We start from the raw sequence: 20,843 nt of genomic DNA on the forward strand, positions 1-20,843 counted from the left end.
AGAAAGTTTAAGGCAATCCCAACGCACCCCGGCAGTACCGAAACGTCCGTTCTTTTAGAAATCTCTTTCATTTTTACTCCCTACCATCACACGGACGAGTTGCAGCTTGCGAGGAGCCCTGTTGGGGGCCGCTCCCCCGGTTGCCCTCTCTGCAGGCCGGCCCCGGCTGCAGACCCGGCCCCTCCGCAGCCGCCCCCAGCCCAGGGCTTCCCCGGCGGAGGGGCCCGGGCGCGGGGCTGCGCTCTGCGCGGGCCGCCGGCGCGGCGGGCGATGCCGGGTGCCCAGCAGCTCCCGTGCGGAGCGGCGAGCCCCGTGCCCGGTGGCGGGGCGCCCCCTGGCGGCCGCGGGCGGCGTTGTGGGCGGGGCGGGGCGGCGGTCGGTCGTCCCCGGTGGCGGCTGGCACGGCGGGCGCGGACGCGGGCTCGGCTTTGTGCGGAGCCGGCGCGGCGGGCGGCGCAGGCGGCGGCGGCGGCGGGTCGGGCCAGGCGGGCGGCGCCATGTCGTACCAGGGCAAGAAGAACATCCCGCGCATCACGGTGGGTGCCCGGGCGGGGCGGGTGCTGCCGGTGCCGAGCGCCCCACGGGGCGGCTGGGGAGCGCGGGGCGGGCGGAGGTGCCAGGGCGGCCGGCAAGCACGGTGCCGGTGCCCGGCGCTGCGGGCCGGACTAGGGCGGCGGCGGCGCGCAGACAAAGAGCCGTGGCCCGGCCCGCCGCCCGCGCAGGTGTCCCCGCTCCGGCGGCCGCCCCAGGCTGAGCAGAGCCGCGCCCCGGCGGGCTCAGCCCTGGCTGGAGATTCTGCGGCGGCCGGTGCCCGGCGGCACCCGCTCCCCGGGCATTGCCAGCGTTCCCGTCTGGAGCAACCCGGCACCAGCCGCCCTCAGAGTCCCCCAGCCGGGCGGGCGCCGTGACCCGCCCGGGCGCAGACCGGCCCGGCGAGCCCATCGCGCCAGCGGGCTTTTCTCCGAGCGGGGCCGCGGGCGCCGGCGGGGAGCGGGCTCCCGCTGCCTCCCGCCTGCCCGTGACGCGGGCGGCCGTTCCCGGTGCGCGGCGAGGCCAGGAGCGCGGCTCCGGCGCTGGTCCCCGGTGTCCTGGGGCGCAGGCGGGCGGGCAGGAGCCGCCGCGGGCGGGGGTGCGGTCCCGCGAGGGGCTGGCCCGGCCCGCGGGGCGTTCTCCGCGCTCGGTGCCCGCCGCGGCATCCCGCGCCGCGCTCCCGCCGTGCCGCATCAGGTGCAGCGGCTGCCGCCGCAGTAGCGCAGGGACCACACCTACCGCCGGCGCGGCCGGAAGAAAGGGGCCGGCTGGCATCTTTTCTTTGAAGGTGCGGGGAGCCCGCTCCGCGGGGTCCCACCGGGGCGTCTCTGTGCCGGCCCCGCTTCGGGGCTTTCATGTGCTGATCCAGCTGGTGCCTTCCTTTGCCAGGGGCTGGTGCTTTCTCCGGGCCCTTCCTAGAGGAGGCTGCGTGGGGCTTTCTTCTGGGAAAGCGATCAGGTCTTTCATCTTGTTGATGGCTTTCTGCTGGCTTCGTATAGCTCTTGTTTTTCCCCGGAGGATGGCTTTGGCCCCTTGAAGAAAAATGATGAACAAAGCACTTGAGCTTCATTATTCTTTTTAATGTACAGATGTGAACAAAACATTCCCAAAGAAGCATTAAAGACCATTAACCACTGTAGACAGAAATTCCTTTGTCAACCCAGATTCAATTGCTTTAATGAACAATATGACCACTTCACGTATCTTGCCTTTTCTGTATCCTTAGACCACCATGGTGACAACAACATTGTTGCTGCAGGTGGGATTTCTCCCATTCTCTGGGGCTTTTTCTATAAGGACCTTTATGATATGCTTTACTGATATGCAGGGCTTGTTCCTGCTCCTCTGGGATCCTGCAGGAACTTTCTCCCCTCATTGTTAACAAGATCTTGCAGGTTGCTTTATTCCTCCCTGTTAAATCCTTTCCTCAGCCTGCTGAAGCTGAAAATGCTGTGGATGAGCAGTGTCTGTGTAGGTGATGTTACAGGTAGCTCTCTCCTCTGCAGCTTGGTGATGACCCTCTGGGACTCACTTGCCCTGTGCTGCAGCATTGTCGTGTCCTGGCTGGGGTGGAGGAGATTGCTCTGGAATTCGTGTCAGATGACCCATGCGTCCTGAACCCATGCTTTGAGACTCAAGGGAAGCAATGACATGAAGGCAGGTGTTGGGTGGTCTTCTCTATTTTAATGGAATGGCAGAAAGAAAAATCTCAGCTACAGTGTCTCTGTAGGGGAGACAAAGCCTCTTCTGTCCCTTTTTGCAGATTGTGGCCCCCCAGGCATTGTTTTAACTGTTTATTCCTCCTTCTGCCCCAGAATCCATTCTTGCGTGTCAAGACACGTAGTGACTTCTGGGGATGGCAGATTGTCAGCCAAGTTGTGCTTGTTAGTAGAGAGATTTTTGGGGCTGCGTTGTGCCATTAGGATATAAGATATCTCAGACACCTTTAAAGCACCTGAAGCATCACTGCTGAGGGAGGTCTGGAGTGTGAGAGTATACAGAGAATTACAGGAGCCACCTTGTGCTGGCAGGTAACTCACCTGTGGATCTCAAAGCTGATAGCACTGAAGCATGGCTGAGCCTGCAAATGAAGGGAGCAGTGCCCTTCTCGCTTCTGTCACCCAAGCGATAGGCAGGTTTGGCTTTTGCAAAGGATGTGTTGGAAATTGGAGTACTTTTACTTCCTGACAGCTATTGTTTGAACTGTCTAATGTGGTTCTGGAGACGTACACACACTCTCTCCTGGTTTCTCTCGTACTCAAGAGTGCTGCAGTTGGAATTCATGGTTAGTTTCTGACAGTAAGATCTGAAAAACCACAGTTTGCCTGTTGTATCTGTTTGCAGCAATGTCTGGTCTTTTCTAGGGCAGCCATTTTAGCGGAGAAGCCAGAAGCATGAGTGAGGGGTGCATGTGTTTGTGCGGGAGAAATTGCTGTGGGAATAATTCCCAACCTGAATTGGAAAAGCCTGATGATAAGCTCGGTGTGGCAGGCAAGACTGTAGCCATTGAAGGAAGATTGGGAAGTATGGGTGCATCGATTGGTTGCGATGTGGAGAAAACATGGGGAGGGGAGGTTAACAGTGTTTTGGCTTTCTCAGTGATTGCTTCATCAGCTTGGTAGGGAAGTGTTGCTCCTCACTGTGCCTTAGGTTGTGCACAGGAAACTGGTAAACATAATACAGCTTTGTGGATGTGTGCTGATGCTGGGGTGCCCAGCTCGAGAGAACAGTAATTTCAAACCTTGTGTGTCTATTGAGAGACTTTTTGTTACTTCCTTTCTTTGGTTGTTTGGAGATATAATCAAAATACTTCCCCTCCTGCTGTCCACAGTATGTTTTCCTATTCCTGCAGAAAGAGAGGTGGAAGACCAAAGTGGTGAAATGCCTTGCCCTGGTTTCACAAAGTAACTGTTAACAGAGCTGTTGGTTGGATCAAAATCAACCAGTCTTTGTGCTTTGGTCACAAAAACCTTTCCTATCCCAGGTAGACTGGAGTCCTCATCTATTTTCTTGGTGTGAGCCATGCCCATCTCGTCCAACCACCCTGTTACAGCCCACGAGCACCGTCTGTGCGATGTCTCTGGCACCTCTAAAAACAGTGAGGTCTGCGTGGGGACGCCTTGTATGTTGTCTCAGGTACAAGTGGGGAGAAAAGCCTCAGTTACTGGTGAGACAGATTTTGGTAACCTGGCAGCTATCGGCATGGCATTTCTCAGCATGCCCACAGACCATAGGGAATCACTGAGTGTAGCTGATGGCTGACTGCCTGTCCCTGCAATTCCAGCCAGGGGTTTTTCCATGCTGCCATGTGGTACATTAGTAAGGAAGAGACATCCAGTTGCTGATGAAACACCATTGCAATTAGTGTATCTTCTTTCACAAGGGAAAGAGCAGTAAAGCCAAACACCTGCTTCCATGCTACCCTGATTATGCCCTTGTGCTTTGTGAACAAGGTGAGCACTATTCTTGGCTGGGTTCAGCAGCCTTCTGGAAGGTGCTGCCTCCCTTTTCTTCTGCAGCATCACACTGAGAAGTGTTAAGAGACCCCCTGATATTTTGGGATCTCAAATGATCAAATGATGCTTAAGAGCATCAGGAGCAGAGTGTGGGCATGAGGGTACAGGTAATAGTTTTGAAAGCTTGATCCCAAATGCCAACAGGCATTGGGACAGGGAGTATTCAGCAAAAAGGCTTCTCGGCAGGGCAGGGGTGCTGGGAGTGGTGGTGCCTGCCAGGCTCTGGCAGAGCTGTGCTGGGAGGGTGCCTGTGGGGCAGACCTGTGCCTGCAGAAATGGATGCTCACCAGTGGTACCACGCTGGTGACAAACGGGCTGTCGCTGGCTTCGTGGAGACGTGTCAGGACACAGTCGGCGGTGGAGATGAGGCCGGCAGGTCTGTGCCAGCAGTCAGGTAGAGCCGCGTGCAGCCGCGGTCTGCGTGGCACCTTTCACTCCCACAGCTGCCCGGCATGCCGGGTCCTGCGCACAGGGGCTGGTGCCCACTCGCCACACACAGCCGGGGCCAAGCTGGGCAGCGGGGACGGCCAGGCTTTGGGCCTGGGGAATGCTCGCCCCGTCCCGCAGAGCTTCTGCCGGGCTGGGGGGAAAGGTGGTCCCTGCGGTGCCTCCGCAGCTCCTGGCGCGGGAGGGTTTTTCCATCTGCTAACAATGGCTGATGACACAGCCTGACACTGGCTGGCGGGGAGACGCGGTGGGTGTGGAGACACACAAATGAGCCCTGGCAGGGGAAACAGGGCCTTTATTGTAATCCGAGGCTGCTCTGGCAGCCTGTGCTGCAGAAGCCTGTCTATTAAGTCAGGCTCGTTTCCTCGTAGCTGCTTCATTCTCTTCCTTTCTCGTTCCACTGCCTCTTAACGTCTGGGTGCACTCCTGAGCGATGCCAGAGCCTGTAGATATGGTGTCATTTGGATTTTACCTATTTTACTTTATTAGACTTTTTTCGATCACAGTTGGTGGGTAGGTGCCGATGCAGCCCTTCTCTCCCCGTGGGCACAGGAGTCTCTGCCCGCCAGGCTCGGGGCATTCCCTGGGGCAGCGCCCCGTCCCTGAATGAACGCCTTGTTTATGCCCCAGCCATTGTGAACCTCATGATTCTGTGTACTAACAGAGTTAGCGCTGAGCAGCCCTTCGCATCTGCCACAGAACAACCGTTTGTCTCTGTGGGCAGGCATATTTTCTGAGTTCATATTAACAGTTTATTCAGTAATTAGCAAGTGCTGCAGTGTCCTGCTGCCCGTGTGCCTGTGCCTGTCTCCCTCTGCTTTCTCTTGTCCGATGCGCAGGGAGAGGCAGGCCACCATCTGTATTTGCTGGTGCTCCCACGCTCTAGTGAGCATGAGCTCCAGAGCCTTCAGGAAAGCAAGCTGGGGAGGTTTAAAAGGTGTAGGCAAGACAAAAGGAACGGGGACCTGGTCATGTTATTGGATCTGGGCAGACAGATTTTTTTTCTCATCGTGCAGGCTAGGTGAAGCCGAGGAGGATCTGCCAGGGCATAGGGGACTGGTTGTGTGGGAGAAACTCTATGTACAGTTGACTGAAATATAAAATAAGAATCTTTTTCCCTGTGTTTCTAACCACGGCCCTGATTCTTCCATAGCTGACATCTGATATGGTTGCTTGGTAGTTTCTATCTACGTTTCTTGTAGTGTTACTTAAATACTCATCATTGAGAGCCACAGGATCCATGGCTCAGCTGCTTGACCCCCGTGACTGACAGTATAAGCAACTGGCTGCCGTCACACTTCGCTCTTTTAGAGGTTTCTGAACTTAAATGTACCATATTGTTAGTGAGATGACAATTGGGTATATGCAAAAGGAAGGGCAAGCACCCTGTGCCGGGGGAGGAGAAGAATCAGTGGCTCATCAACAGCATCTGTTAGTGCTCAGGGTCCTCAGCCCCAAAGCCGAGCATCACCTGGCGCGTGCCCATCGGGGAGGGACGCAGCGCAGGCTGAGAGCTGCTCAAGGACCTGGGACTCCGGTGCCAGCGCGCACCCGGCTCTTCTTGTGCCTCGGCTCTACCTGAGGAAGAGAGCTGCAGGTGAGAGGTGGTAATGGTCCCACAAGTCACTAGTCAAGGCTGGTACCTGCATGTGCTGGTTGTGGTCTGTTAAAGTGAGCTGTTTAAAGGACCTGTGCAGGGAGGACTGTGGCCAGCAACATGCCCTTGCTTCCAGACTCTCCCTTAGACAGCAAAGTTCTGCTGGACCTCTGCGCCCATGTGTTAGCTTAGGTCAGGGGAGAAGGGGAGCTGACCCTGGCTCTTCTTATCAGGGAGGACGGTGGGTGGGGAAAAGGTGGGGAGAACAGCTCACTCAGCCGTGCGCTTTTCCTGGTGGGAGGTGAGGCTCCTGATCGGTGTTAAGCTGCGCTGAGTGGGGAAGGTGAATCCCCGTTGCTGGTCATCAGGTTGCTGGTCGTCAGCACAGCTGAGGGAAAGCCCTTGCCTGGGAAGCGAGGAGAGACCGTGGCTCTTCCCACTGCACCAGCGCTGAGCTGCAGCCGGTGCTGAGAGCGCTGCGCATTCTGATCCTTTCCCCACCCAGTTTCTTTGTCTCGCCTGTGTGGATGAGATTGCCGTAAAAACGCACACCGGTCTCGGGGCTTTGGCTGCTGTGAGCTGCAGGAACACGGAGCGATTCTCCCGCATCCTTCTGTTGCCAGGGAGGAAGCTGCAAATTACCACCACTGTGGTGATACTTCCAGAAATCACCCCAGGGGTGGTGGATGAAGAACAAACCCAGTTCCCTGTAGAGGAATTAATTGTGCGAGAGCCTCATAGGGTGAGGCTGGTGCGTGAGGCCTGCTGAAGGCGCCGGTGGTCCAGGCTCGGACTGTGGAAGGGGGATGTACTCACATACCGAAACCCGAGTTAGGGGCACCAGGGGGAGCAGAGGGAAAAGTAAAAGGGGATCTTGAGAGCTGGAGGGTTGTTGGAGGTGTTTTAAGCAGTCAGGAAGACTGTATATTCTCTGGAACAGCACCATCAACTTATGTCACAGAATACGTGGTAGCTGTGTGTGAGATTGGGCTGTTTGCCCCTGTACTGCCTGTGGCTGCTGTTCGGACTTGTGCAGGTGGAGGTAGAAGAGCAGGACCTCAGCCTTCCCGATTCCTCAGGACAGGGTCTGTTCCCCACAGGACAGTGTCAGCTCCCTCTCATCAGTGTGCTGGGTTGCCCAAGTCCAAAAGCATGAACACAAGAAGGGCATAAGAGCAGTTCTGGCCTGGGCACTGCCCCGCTGTCAGGCTGTGTTCCTTCAGGGAAGGCTGCTGGCCACTTAGATCGATAGACAGAAGAGCAGAGGAGGTGGTAAAGGATGAGACAGGAAAGCAGTTCAGTGCCTTCTGGGTCTTGTGTAGACCTGTGATGCTGTGAAACACCTCAGAAGGATCACTCTGAGCATCATAGGGCAGGGACAGATTCCAACAGCAGATGCATTGTCTTCAGGGGTGTCTGTTGGTGGTCTTTGTAAGATGGTAACAGATGAGAGATAAATTACCTTCTCTAATGCAACCTATTTTGTGTGATATTTTGATAAGATTTAAGGATGTGCCCTTAGTAACAAACTTGTTCTGAATGCTGGTATGTGGCTTGTGCTGCCTGCAGATTTATGTGCATAATGACCTGGTGTAGGAGGCTTTTGACTTCTCTCTATATATTTTTTTGAAGTATATTTGCTGTGTCCCCAGTGACTGCTTTGTGCTCATTCTACCTCGGTGGTGTATCTGGCAGCACCTGCTCTGTTCAGAAACAGCCCTACAAGTACGATTTTTTCAGTCCTTGCTCTTGTCCTGTTGTTTAAAGCATCACTACAGATGTGAACTTTCCGCAGTGTGGGCTGTTGAGGTGAGCCATCTGATGCAGTAGGAGAGCACCCAAGAAGGGCACTGTACTGGCCGCTGAGAAGCACATGTATTGCCCACTACTGACAGCTGCTGTGTTCTTCCCTTCACAGAGCGATCGTCTCCTTATTAAAGGAGGGAGAATAGTCAACGATGACCAGTCATTCTATGCTGACATTTATATGGAGGATGGCCTCATAAAGTAAGTATGGGACTTCTAGAGGGTATTATCTTCATCTCCCTTTAAATCAGCTTCAGATTGGATGGTCATTGGCTTTATGTGGATGTCGTCTGTACCCAACTTGCCAGCCAGTAAAACTCGATTGCGCGTTCTGGTTAGAGGCTCAGCTCTCTGCAGCGTGTGTGAGCACATGCATGATCGCCTGACGTGTTTACGTAGTAACTGCAGGGACTGAATTGCAGTCGGGCTGGTGACTTTGTGACATAGCATCCGTTGTACAACAAAGCTGTATCTGATTGCACCAGGAACAAGATTTATCTTTGACTCCTGTTTTGCCCTGCGTTAACGATGTTAGCGTGAATGACCCCGCACAAGATCTCATTTGTTCGCACTAACAAGGATGCTGCTGTGCTGCAGGTCAACTGCATCCTTGAGATTTTCAGGAATTGCAGACAAACCTCTGGGTGCCCCCAGCTTCTTTGTGTGTGTTTCAGAGGTGCAGTAATAACTCCACTGTTTAAAGGCTGCAGTTCAAACGTGGTCAATGTATCACGTTGGGACCAGCTCCAAGCTGGGTGGATTGAAAGAACCGTGATAGTTTATAGCAGAAGGACTTGAAAAAACGTCGCTTGCTCTATGGTAAGAGGGAAATATCTAGCCTTCCCAGGATGGTATACATTAAAAATCCGTCAGCAGAGAAAAACTTCAAGAAGTAAGACTGTACTTTTATGAGGCTGCTTTTGGCTGATGGACAAGTGCATTCGTGATTGACTAGTACTTACACCTGGGCAGGGATCAGAGCCAGCTTCAGGTCTTGCTATGGCACAAATTTCTGGCTATCTGTGGGTAAATCACTTAGCCTCATCTCAGCCTGGAGGTCACAGAATTTCTTTGCCTTGGAAGTGAAATGCCCTTGCCACTGAATTCTGGTAAGGATTCAGTGAGCAGTTTAAATCCTTTGGTGAAGGATTCATCTCAATAAAAGCGGTGGAAAGAGCTGTGAGGACACTGGAGTGAGCAGTTCTGTCCACAGAACTTTTGTTATTCTAAGGAAAAAAAAACCTGCAAGGTGACTAAGGTTGAATGAAATGCAAAAATGGAATTTGATCCTCAGTTACCTCCTCAGTGTGTCAAGGAAATCAGAAGTTTTCCACTAGAACCAACTTGTCTTTTATCTTGATTTATCAGGGAAGACTGAGGAAGGCTTGATGAAAATAGGATTTCTGAAAGAAGAGATTTGAAGGCTGAGTGCTACATATGGACAGATAAAGGGATTGAGGGGGCGGGGGGCTGAGTGAAGGGAGTCCTAAGGTTTAGGTGACCTGGCCTGGGTATGTCTGTGGAGGGGAATGTCATGTGTTAGAACAGCACGAACTCCAGAGGACTATAATGGTATTTTGGGTTATGAGTAGATGTATACTGGAACTTTTTAGGTTTCCTCTTTTCAGATGATGTTTTTAGGTACTTGGGATTTTAGCTGCCTTCACTGTAGCGTGGCCCTGCTGATAGCAAAGATGTCCTTCAGGGGCATGAAGGAGACAATGTGAGAAGGGGGAGGCCCTGGGGAGGGGAGGACTGTGTCTGCGCTCTCTGGGACAAGAGTGAGCCCGGTGCTTGCAGGCGGTGCCACGAGCCCCGCTGGGTGCAGCCAGCCGTGCTGTGCGCTTGGTGAGCTCCCTGGAGGAGAGCTTCCCTTCACCCTCGGACTTTGTGCCACGAGCAGCATTGCAGTCCCTGCGGAGCCCTGAGCTGGCCTAGCAGCTGTGGCATTACATGGGAAATCATCTTTCTCTGTAAGTAAGCCGCAGGCTTGAGCCTTACTTAAAGCGGGCAGGAGGATGGGGGAGAAGAGGGATGAGGGGTGTGGCTTACTGGAAGCAGGGCTGATGTCGGGCACTGTGAGCATGGGCCCTGGGTGAACAGGGGACTGCTGTGCTAGAAATGCTTGCAGCATCCCGACTCGTGAGTCTGTGCAGGATGAAGTGTCCTAGGCAGCTTCTAACCATACGCTGCAGAGATCTGCACGCCCAGCAGACTGTACCCCCAGCTGCCCCAACCTGTTGCCTGCCCCAGACAGCAGGTGCCATCGTAAGCACCACTGGAGCCATCGGGCTGGTGGCAGCCACCCCTGGGCTGTGCAAACTGGGTTTAAGCAGGGTGGGCAGTCCTGTGTTTTGCTGCAGTGGGGTGGTTCCACCCTGCTGGCTCCTGCAGCCCACACGTGGAAGCAGGAAGGAGCGGGGCGTTCCTGCCTGCGGGAGGAGTTGACCTGGTGCTCCATAGGTGAACTGTTTGTTGATTGTGTGGTGGCTGGTTTTCTTTTGTGCATAGCTCACCATCTCGGTGTGCTCTCATCAGGCAGATTGGAGACAACCTGATTGTCCCTGGAGGGGTCAAAACCATAGAAGCCAATGGGAAGATGGTGATCCCCGGCGGAATTGATGTCCACACTCGCCTGCAGATGCCATACAAGGGGATGACAGCTGTGGATGACTTCTTCCAAGGGACAAAGGCAGCCCTGGCTGGTGGAACCACCATGATCAGTAAGTGCAGCAGGCAGATCCTGTACATGACAGCACCCAGCGCTTTTGGAACATTGCCTAGTTATTTCTTTTTCTCTTTACTTTTCTCAGTCGTCTTTGTTTTAAAGGTCCATGACAGTGTGGTCATCTTTCTGTGATCTCTGTCAATGCAGTCTAGAGCGTGAGGAGTGGGATGAATCTTTGAGATCCTTGGTAATGCTGAAGTGGTGAGACAGGAGATTTGCACAGGAACCCTTGCCCTTGCAGAAGCCGTGTTCTGCAGTGCTTCATTGTCTGCAGCCACTGGTGCCCCTGGGGCCCTCAAAAAGGAACAATGGCACAACTTTTTTTCCCTATAAAATAAAAATAGGGCAGCACAATGCTCAGATGACTCTGAGCAAAGGAACAGAGTAATGTCCTGGTGTCCTGCACTGCTTGGAAATAAACAGTGGTAACAAAAAAGGAAGGGGAATTCTGAGGTCCTTCCCTGGAGAAGGCCACAGCTGTGCACTGGTGTGAGGTCCAGGTTGTACTGCTGTGTACTGGTCGCAGAGGTGGACACTGCAGGGTTTCTTGGGATGCAGGAGCAACTGTTGGTCCTTCCAGTAAAGGACTGGGTTTCTCACCCTCCCCCCACTGGTTCTCCTTCCTCCTGGGCCAAAAAAGTAAGTCGTGTGAAACGGACTGCAGCAGGACATGGGGATGGCATGGTGGGCAATAAAAGGCACATTAGTATTGCAGCCCGGGAGGGAGCTGTGTGTTAATGGGTGGAAGTGGGGGTGAGGAAGGACAAGGCCCTTCAGCTCTCAGCTGGCTTCTCAGCAGAAGCCCGTAAAAGCCCCTGGTCCCGTGCCAAAGGCCGTTAGGTGAAGGCTCCGTGTGCTTCCCTGCCGATCAAGGCACTCGGAGGAGCCCAGGCTTGTCGCGGAGGTGATGGGGACCTCTTCAGAGCCCTGAAGCTGCTGAGGGGACGAGCCCGGGATGGCGGGCATGCCTGGTGACATGCGGCGCCATGGCGGGGGGGCCGGGAGCCTTTGCCCACCTGCTGCCCCCCTGTGCCCCTGCAGTGGACCATGTGGTGCCGGAGCCCGAGTCCAGCCTGGTGGAGGCCCTGGAGCGGTGGCGGGAGTGGGCCGACGGGAAGGCCTGCTGCGACTATGCGCTGCACGTGGACATCCCCCGCTGGAGCGACCGTGTCCGGCAGGAGCTGCACGCCATGGTCCAGGAGAAAGGTCTGCTGCCCGCCGCTCCCCGCGCACGGCCTTGGCCGGCTGCTCCCCTCGCTGCAGGGCGCTCCTGGCAGAAGGAGGGCGAGGGGTGGCTGTGCCGTCGTCCATCCTCTCGCTGCCGAGTGCCTGCTGGGCTCCTGTGTGGCCTCCAGCAGCCGTGCCCTGCCAGCATGCCGGTGGGACGCAGCCCAGAGCGGGCGGCTGAGGGACGCTGGGGAGGGAGAGCCCCCGGCTGACCCTGCTCCTCTCTGCTCTGCCCCTAGGAGTCAACTCCTTCATGGTGTATATGGCCTACAAGGATTTGTACCAGATGTCGAACACCGAGGTGAGCCCCCCTTCGCCACCGTGGCTGTGCTGGGGCGAGGGGGGACGACGGCCGTGCTGGGACAGCGTGCGGTGCCAACGGGCGGTCTGTCTGCTTGGTAATTGTTTCCTCTTGCCTCTCTTGCAGCTGTATGAGGTATTCAGCTGCCTGGCAGAGCTGGGTGCCATCGCTCAAGTTCATGCTGAGAACGGGGACATAATCGCGCAGGTAACCAGCTGCTCTCCTGGCGCGTAGGGACTCAGAACCCGCGTGCGCGTTAGCAAAACGACTCTAAAGCTGCGTGGACATCTTCTGGGAAGTGATCTCTTTGCTGCTCAGCAGCAATATCGAATTGACAAGGATTTTCTGCTGTGAATATGTGGTGCATAAGCAAATCTGAAATAGTGAATTAATGATGGAAGAGAGCGGACCGTCAAGTACGGCATGGTCACTGCAACTGCAGCGCTGTCTTGGTGTGGGGAGGCAGAGACCTTCGCCTTGCGTGTAGTCAGCTAAGAGAGTTAAAGTTCACTGAAAAGGGCCACGGCAAGAGAGGAATTTTCTCCCTGCTGTAAGCAAGCAGCTGGCTAATGGAGCTGGATCTGCCAGGGAATTGTTATGAGGGATGCGGTTTGGTGTTCAAGTGGGTAGGCTGTTTTGGCCTGCTTTGTTGGAATTGATGCTGGATGAGGGAAAGTCCAAGTGGTTTGATTTTCATTAAGACAGAGAAGACATTGCTCAGTTATGCACTGCAACTACTTGTTTTTTCCTGTCTCTCTTATTCTTGGGAGTTGAAGGATTGTGAGCTAAGAGGTCATCCTTTGAACATTCTCTCAGACTACAAGAGTCAGTTTTTCTTTGGAATTTTTAGAGCTGCAGTGCACAATTGGATGACTCTTTCACATGAAAACAAAGAGTGGTCAGAGGAATTGTGTTAGCTAGAGTTTATCTCTGCTTCAGCACCAGCCTAACCACAATATGCCCCAAAACTATTAGCTGGTAGCACTTCATTGCTCTGGGAATTTCTTCCTTCTGTCAGGACTGGTTGAAACATCACAGGCTGGTGTGGGGCTCAGTATGTTGTTAGCAAAGAGGCATGATGCTTATGGTTATCCACTGGTGGTGGTTCCCAGGAAGAAGGCAGACGATTTGCCCTCTTCATTCCCCATTTCAGTCCATTTTACCTTCAGTGACTGTGTGTTTCTTCAGAGTTTGTTCAACGTAGGAGAGGAGATTGCAGGGGAAGAGATATAATGCATGGCCTGAACAGAAGTAGGACGTGAGCAGAGCTCCAGACTTCAGACTGGCGTGCTGTAGGTGGTGGGAGAGTGCTTCATGGTGGGTGAAGAGCAAGACAAGATATGAGTATTGTCAAGTCTTTGCTTGGCACTTTCACTGTGGTAGGGAAGGTGTCAGAGGAGGTAACGTGCAGCACTTACCTGCTGCGCAGCCTTGTCCTTTGATACGCTCCTCCCACAGCTGTGAACACGTCTGTTACTGTTGCTGGAGTTACACAGTCCTGATGCAGATTAGTGGCATTATTGAATGCCCATAATATGCTCAATACTTTACAAGACACAAGAAAATGTGCGTAAAACTGCTTACTTACAGGCTTACTATTACTGCTGCTGTGCATTCACTTCATCCCCCGACACCTCTTGGAGAAAGGTTGCCTGTTGTGGAACCACATGTGGTTTCTGCAAGTCAAGGGCAAGTGTTGGGTGGGTGCAAACACGTGCATTACCACAGGCAGCGACAGCATGTGGATAAAGGTGTGAAGGTCAGCAAGAAACCCCAGTACCTTGGCCAGGACAGGCCATGAAATCTCCCCACGTTTGAAAATGTTTGAAACGAGGGAATATGAGAGAAATCTTTAGGGTACAGACAGGAGATGGGCAGGCCAGTGCATGTGGTGCACACACACACAATTATCCATGGTCCTTATTTATAACAGCAAAATACTTGGGATATTGTAATACAGGAACCAACACCTCACACCACCCGCTACTATTGAAGTTGATACAGGACAAGATTTAGCACTTGCTGATATCGAAATGATTAAACAGCACTGGGGACCCAGGGGTAGCCTTGGGAGGCTTTTTTTGTTGGCTTTAATGATTGTTTTCTCAATAGTTTCTACTTGGACTACTTTTCAGAAGAGGAGCCAGGAAAGGCCTTGGAAAGGGACTGTAAATATCAAGTGCTGTTCATGGAGCTGGGGAGTTTTGTACCGTTTTTCCTCCACACTGTGCTTGTCTCATCAAAGAGGTTTCGGTTGGTGTCTGTGCTCCCTCCAAACTCTCCCCTTTCGCCATCCTTCCTCTTTCTCCCTCAAACCTATTGAGGGTGCAGCAGCCTCTCACTATGCACGGTGGTCCCACAGGACATAGGGTGGTGATGGTCCCGAGGGAAGGGCTCGACACAGGAAGGATCTGCTTTTTTGTGTGGTCGATGGTGTCATAGTCTTGTAATGTCCCTCTGTCCTTTCAATGTCCTAGGAACAAACGAGGATGTTGGAGATGGGAATAACCGGCCCCGAGGGCCATGTGTTGAGCAGACCTGAGGAGGTAAGATGCAAAGGACGGTACCAGCCTTGCTGCACTGAAGATCTTTCCCCAAAAGTCACAAAAGGGCTTAGTGTATGTAGTGGGGCCAAGCAAGCATCAGGGCCAGTGGGTTGTATGCATCTATCCATTTATACAGGCAATACTGTCTTCATCTTCAGCTCAGGAAAGAGCGCAGTGTGCATTCGTGACGTTTTTCAGTCATGCTCAAGTCTCCTGCAGAGACAAGGGCTTCTGAGTCTCCCAGAGGTTAGTCAATCAACCAAAAGACCTGTATGGCTGTAGTAATATTTGGGGCTAGTCTAGGGGGCGTTTGTCTTGTGTAGGTGACTACTGGTTGGTGTAAAAGGCCTGAGAAGAATCAAATGGCAAGTTTCAGTTCCTCTGAAAATGCACATTCACGTCCGTCTGAGTGCAGACAGATTCCAGCCTCTTCCTGCTTAATCTCTGCTTAGGGTCTAAAGTGTGTTTCAAAATCAGACAGACAAAGCCATTGGTGGAAGTAGTGGGAGGGAAGGAGAGGGGGAATTTCCTGGTTACAAATCATTGTCAAGACACTAATTAGATTACTTCTAATTTTAGCTCACAGGGTATTTTTCTGTTTGGTCCATTAATCTGAGTTGAGTCTAATTTTAGATAGGTTTTCTTGAGATAGCTCCTTGCTGAGAGGTGCTTTTAACTTTCCACAGTATGTGAAAGAAGAAAACAATAGGAATTTGGTGCAATAGCAAAGTTGAGCAGGAGAGCAGAGGGGCAGATTTGTACTTCAGGGTCTGCTGGAAGTAAAATCAGTTGGCTAAAGTTGAAAGTGTAAGAATTTGACTGTATTATGGCTGGTAACAACATATATAGTCTAGTGTAATACAGTGCTTACTCTCTTTGAAGTATAAGACTGTAAAGCATTTTCCTGTACAGGGAAGAGACTCGCTGTCAAATACAGTAGATCGGAGTCCCCCTGTGTGTAAACTGCCATTTATTTTTAAGGCTCTAGACCCATTGCCACTAGTTGGCAAGCTAACCCACGATTACGAGGTGCTGTGATTGTGCCAGGATTTGAGAACCGTCCTATGAGCATAAGACAGCACCGCAGTTCTTCTCGTCCAAAGCTGGTAAAACATTGTTGAGTGTTTGATCTTGAAATGCCATTAAAGCATAAGGCAACTGAGAACAGTGCAAGAAGGCTCTAGATACTGTCTGTTCAGCCAAATCCAGGTCTCATTGTCTCTGAAAATAAATGGCATCTCTCTTCCAGAACATCCTCTACCTGGAAAAACGTTAGGTAGAGCACAAATGACCCTGCTTCCCCCCCCCTAAAACTGCAGGTTGATGGCAAAGCATTGGGAGGGTGGTCCCTAGCTCCATGGGTCTGCTCTGTCTTGGATGGACCTCAGTGGGGGTTAAAGACATGCTCTTCTATCAGGTGATGGTGATGATTTGGTAGGGCAGGATGGCTACTCCAGGTTGTAACCTGCTGTGAAGGCTCTGTTTGCTCCTGTCCATGTGTTAAACTCCGTCAACTATTCAAGTCCATAAGTGTGCTGATAAAAGTATTTTATTGCTTAAATTTCTGTTTAAAGAGTCTTTAAGCAGAAGAGATAAACCTCTTTTCACTGTGCAGCAAATAGGCCTGCAGAAGTACCAGAGGTGCGTGTGTGTCTGGGTGCAGTGGTCTGCTTCTCCTGCTCCTGGGAGACTCGAGCTTGCCCAGCCAGCTGCCTGGCCCGCAGGCAGTTACTGCCTTCCCTGCAGCTGCCAGTCCTGCCTCCCGTGGGAGCTGGCTGATTGGTACATTGTCTTTTTAAGGCTTCTGTTTTGAGCTTTCTCATGCTGAAGCTTGAAGCCAAACTGTAGAGCAAACACTTGGAGAAACTCTGGAGTTGAGCTCAGGCTGAGCATGGACTGATGTAATAGTCTAAAGATATCCCTTGTGATGGAATCCACCCTCCACTAATGGCAGGACAGTGAAACGTGGGATGGGTGTCTGCAGGCTGGGACGAGCAGCAGCTGCATCGCAGGACAGCCAGGCCGCGGTGCGAACAGCCTGCCAGCACACGGACCAAACGCAGCCGCGGGAGAGCCTGGAGCACGGAGTGGTCTGAAGGGGCAGACCCTTCGCTGTCTGCGAGCCGTGCTGTCAGGTGCGGGCAGCGGTCCCACGGCTTCTCTGGCTGTTGGAGAACTGGAACCAGGCAGTGGAAAAACCAGCAGATGCAGCTCGGCACTGGCCCCTGAGGACAGTCGAGGCGGTGCTCCACTGCTGAGCGTTGTGTGGCTGCAGCCTGCGGGCTGGGCTGGGCCCGAGGGAGACTGTCAGGGCTCCCTGATCAACCTGCCCTCCAGGGAGTCAAGGATAAGAACAAGGGCACAGGGTGTCAGCAGCAATCCATGGTGTGCCGAGAGCAGCAGGGGCTCTTCCCTGCCTGCGCAGTGCTCCTCTGCAGCCGTGCACCATTCTCTCTTCCAGCTGGAAGCAGAAGCTGTCTTCCGGGCCATCACTATTGCCAGCCAGACCAACTGTCCTCTCTACGTGACTAAAGTGATGAGCAAAAGCGCTGCTGACCTCATCTCCCAAGCCAGAAAAAAAGGTGAGTGGCAGCTGCTGCTGCACACAGCCTTGCTGTTGCCACTGGGGTCCTGGACAGCTGGATTCAGTGGTCCCCATGTCCTCATGGTTGTTTTGCCATGCCAGACCACCACTGTGCCTCAGGTGCAGCCCAGTGCATCCCCTTCTGCTGGGGAGCAGTTAGTTCAAGGATTTACCTGACTTGTAAAGGGTACGAGGACACTGCACCAGGCCACATGGAGCCACCTCCTGTTGTCACATCAGGTAACATCAACATGTGGGTCACAGGTAGGAGCAGTGCTTCAAACACCACAGTTGGTCTGTGGCTGTGAAGGGCTCTCTGAGGAGATTCATCTGATCCATGTGCAGCATTGTTCCCCTCTCTGTGGTGTCTCCTGGGGAGCACAGCTCTGCAGCCGTGCCTTCCCATGCTGTGCCCTGCAGCCGTGCCTTCCCATGCTGTGCCCTGCGGCCGTGCCTTCCCATGCTGTGCCCTGCGGCCGTGCCTTCCCATGCTGTGCTCTGCCATGCCTTCCCATGCTGTGCTCCCACCAGGCTTGCTGCGCCAGCAGGATCCATGCCCATGAGCAGGAGGGCCCTATGGTGATGGCGAGCAGGGCTGGCCCCTAACACCAGTGTGGTCCTTGCTGTCCCTCTTGCCTGCCCCAGCACCTGAGGTCCAAGCAGGCAGCGTGGAACAGCCTGACGTGGGTCTGGGTGTCCTCTGGGCACGACAGGCTGTTGGTAGTGAAACAGAGAGTGCCTCCAGGCTCCACCAAAACAGTGTCCTTCGTGTCCCCCTTTCCAGGCAATGTGGTGTTTGGCGAGCCGATCACAGCCAGTCTCGGGACTGACGGGACGCACTACTGGAGCAAGAACTGGGCTAAGGCTGCGGCATTTGTGGTCTCTCCACCTCTGAGCCCAGATCCAACAACTCCTGACTACATCAACTCCCTCCTGGCCAGGTGAGTGACAGCTCTGCTGGGTGATGCTGCTGGCGGGAAGAAGCGGACTCTGGTCTTGGATAGGGAAGGAAGAGGTTACGGAGTACCTGGGCAGAGTAGACATTAGTCCAATCTGAACCACTTCACTGTAGATGTTTAATGAGCTGACTGATGAAATGGCTCTGAGGAGCTGTGGTGGCTTATCCCTGAGAGCGGAGGGAGGACAGAGGAGGCACCATAACCTTAACATCAGCAATGAGAAAAATGCCAGGGCAAGTAGTCACGAACCATTTTAAATGTCTGGAAGAAGGCAAAGGAACAAGGACCAGCTAACACAGACTTAGCAACAAAAGTGTTTGCAGAGCTGGAGATGCCCTTCCACACATGCGGGTGGGAATGGCTGCCTGGGTTGTGACAGTTGTGGGAGAAGGTGGAAGGGTTACAGCTGCACAGACTGGTGGGGGCCACTGGTTGAACACAAAGCAGGTGGGCGGTGGTACAGCCTGCAGAGTGCACAAGGCTTTGGAAGGCAGCTGGCGCACATCTGGCAGGGACCATAGGTTGTTTTCTCACCCTGAAGGCAAGGGAGTGGGGAAAGGACTTGTTGAAAACAGAGCAAACAATAAGAGCACTTCAGCAATTTGCTTTGACCTTTCCCAGTTGTACCTCATCCTCTTGCTGGCCAGGCGCGTGCAGCAGCCAGGGACACGGAGCTCACTGCTGGCCCTGTCCACGTGCCTCGTGTGGGTCGCAGCCCCCTCCCACCCTGGGTTTGCACGCCGAGCTGTGCGTGTGGCAGCCGCTCTGTGTTAGCCAGGAGAGCACTGACGCTGACGGGGTGGGAAATGGAAATGACCTTTGAGGTAATGGTGGAAACATCTCCGACTACATGAGCAAGGGATGACTGGCAGTAAGAGGTCTCAGCAGAGGGGCACGTTAGGATAAACATGGGTTGTGCCAGGGTGGAAATGCCCTGGCTGACGTAAGAGAGGTGCCAGTGCATTTGGGGTCTGAATATGTAGCTCACCCTGGCTTTTACTGTGGTCAAAGAGCAAGAGATGCCTCTGCTCAGTCTGGATATATGAAATGGGTCTTAGGGACTGGCAGAGAAAAGTGAGCCCAGCTCCTGAACCAGCTTTCTAATCCTTCCCTTCCACTTCAGATTTACCCCAGACCTCAAATGAGAGGCAAGAACACTTCTGAGTCCCTGCAGCCCACAGGCATCTGTCCCGACACCTTTCCTGCACTGTTTTCTGTGAGGCTTCAGCAGGAGGAGAAGCTGCGAGGCTCCAGCTGGGCCGGATTGCTTGTTTTCTTCCACCAGGACAAATCTGGTGGAGATTAGGAAGCATGTTGTGTCATCAGGCTGTGCAGTCAGTCAGACATATGGCAGAAATTATCAGAGGAAGATGGAGATTACCAGTGGATTAGGGCTGATCTGCAGCCCCAAGCAGAGCTGTTGTGTCCGTGCCATCCTGGATTCAGGTGCAGCCAGTCTGGAAGCTGGTGCTCGAGGCCACTTGTCTTGGACAGGCAGCACTGGGAGCTGGTCTGCGTTGCCTGCTTCCTTTTGCCTGGCAGCAGTGCCTTCCCAGCTGCTGCCTGTCCCCGGCTCCCGAGGACCCAGCAGCAGCTGGGTGACTTCCAAGGAGCCGTGGGCAGCTCCTCGCCCTGCACTGCCTGTTGGCAGCTCGCTGACTCTGCCCGTTCCTGCCCTCTGCCGTCATTGTCGGGAGCGGGATGGGTCAGGCCATCTCATCCGATGGGTGACCCTTTTGGGCAGAGGGGGTCTGGATAACAGCGTTGGGCATCAGCTGCTGCAGAGGGCCCCGTTGAAGCTCTTCTGGGCCTCCTGGAGCGAGCTGTGTCTGGAGATCTGACTCTCTTCATCCCACTGTCAGACTTACATGTGGCTGCAGTGGGCATTTGCTTTTGTAGCAGTGGTGTGGCAGAGGTGCTGTAGCTTGGCCAGAGGCTGCAGCTTGGCCAGCCTGCACTTGCAAGCAAAGCACACCTTGGTCTGTGCTGCTGGCTGCTGCAGCACCTGCTGTGAGTGTCCACGCAGGGCTGAAAGGAGCCTTTGGTGAGCTCCTGCAGGACAGAACATCTCTGGGCAGAGCCCTGGAGCTGGGCTGAGCAGCTTTCCTCACTGGGGAAGGTTGGCAGTGCGAGCGGCGGGCAGCCCACAGGCTCAGCCCCGCATGAGCCCACTCCTGCGGCCATGTCTCCTCTCCCAGAGACAGGGGTTACAGTTGCTTGCAGCAAGCTTCCCGCGGGGCAGAGGAGGGCTGTGCTCGCTCCCAGGGTGCAGGAGCTGCCAGTACACAACGAAAGGGCTGGCTGTAGAGGATGTAAGGGCTGAAGGGTGGAGATACCTCTTCCTCCCCATGTGGCAGAAAAGCTGCTCTACCAAGCAGATCTCAGAAGTCTTTTCCTTTTGTGTTAGTGCAAATACTGGAGTCTCATATGGAAGGGCATGTTGTGGCTTGACACAAGGCCACCAAGGCGTTTTCCCCAGGAGCTGAGCTGTTGACTCCTGTTGTGTGCAGGATGCTGCCCGTGCCACAGGCGGGCAGCGTGGTGTGGCAGAGCTCTCCTGCCCCTGTGCCCACCAGTGACGCAGCTGCTGCAGGGGCCAGGT

General features: G+C 54.0%; 1 protein-coding gene across 5 annotated transcripts in view; it reads left to right on the forward strand.

Annotated features, from left to right (window-relative positions):
- The window catches only part of DPYSL3 (dihydropyrimidinase like 3), a 37,545-nt gene that overhangs the window by 13,754 nt on the left and 2,948 nt on the right, over nt 1–20,843 (forward strand). For 2 of the 5 annotated variants that reach the window (XM_086621798.1, XM_086621799.1), the window contains 8 exons: nt 8,009–8,097; nt 10,435–10,619; nt 11,666–11,830; nt 12,091–12,152; nt 12,279–12,359; nt 14,630–14,698; nt 17,160–17,280; nt 18,067–18,223. In XM_086621798.1, coding sequence (XP_086477924.1) covers nt 8,009–8,097; nt 10,435–10,619; nt 11,666–11,830; nt 12,091–12,152; nt 12,279–12,359; nt 14,630–14,698; nt 17,160–17,280; nt 18,067–18,223 — 929 coding nt within the window. Of the gene's footprint in view, nt 1–497; nt 537–8,006; nt 8,098–10,434; nt 10,620–11,665; nt 11,831–12,090; nt 12,153–12,278; nt 12,360–14,629; nt 14,699–17,159; nt 17,281–18,066; nt 18,224–20,843 lie in introns of those variants that run through there. The other 3 variants (XM_086621800.1, XM_086621802.1, XM_086621803.1) reach the window with 3 other exon arrangements.

This window comes from Tauraco erythrolophus, chromosome 16, assembly GCF_009769465.1.
Source record: "Tauraco erythrolophus isolate bTauEry1 chromosome 16, bTauEry1.pri, whole genome shotgun sequence".
Taxonomy (NCBI): Eukaryota; Metazoa; Chordata; class Aves; order Musophagiformes; family Musophagidae; genus Tauraco; species Tauraco erythrolophus.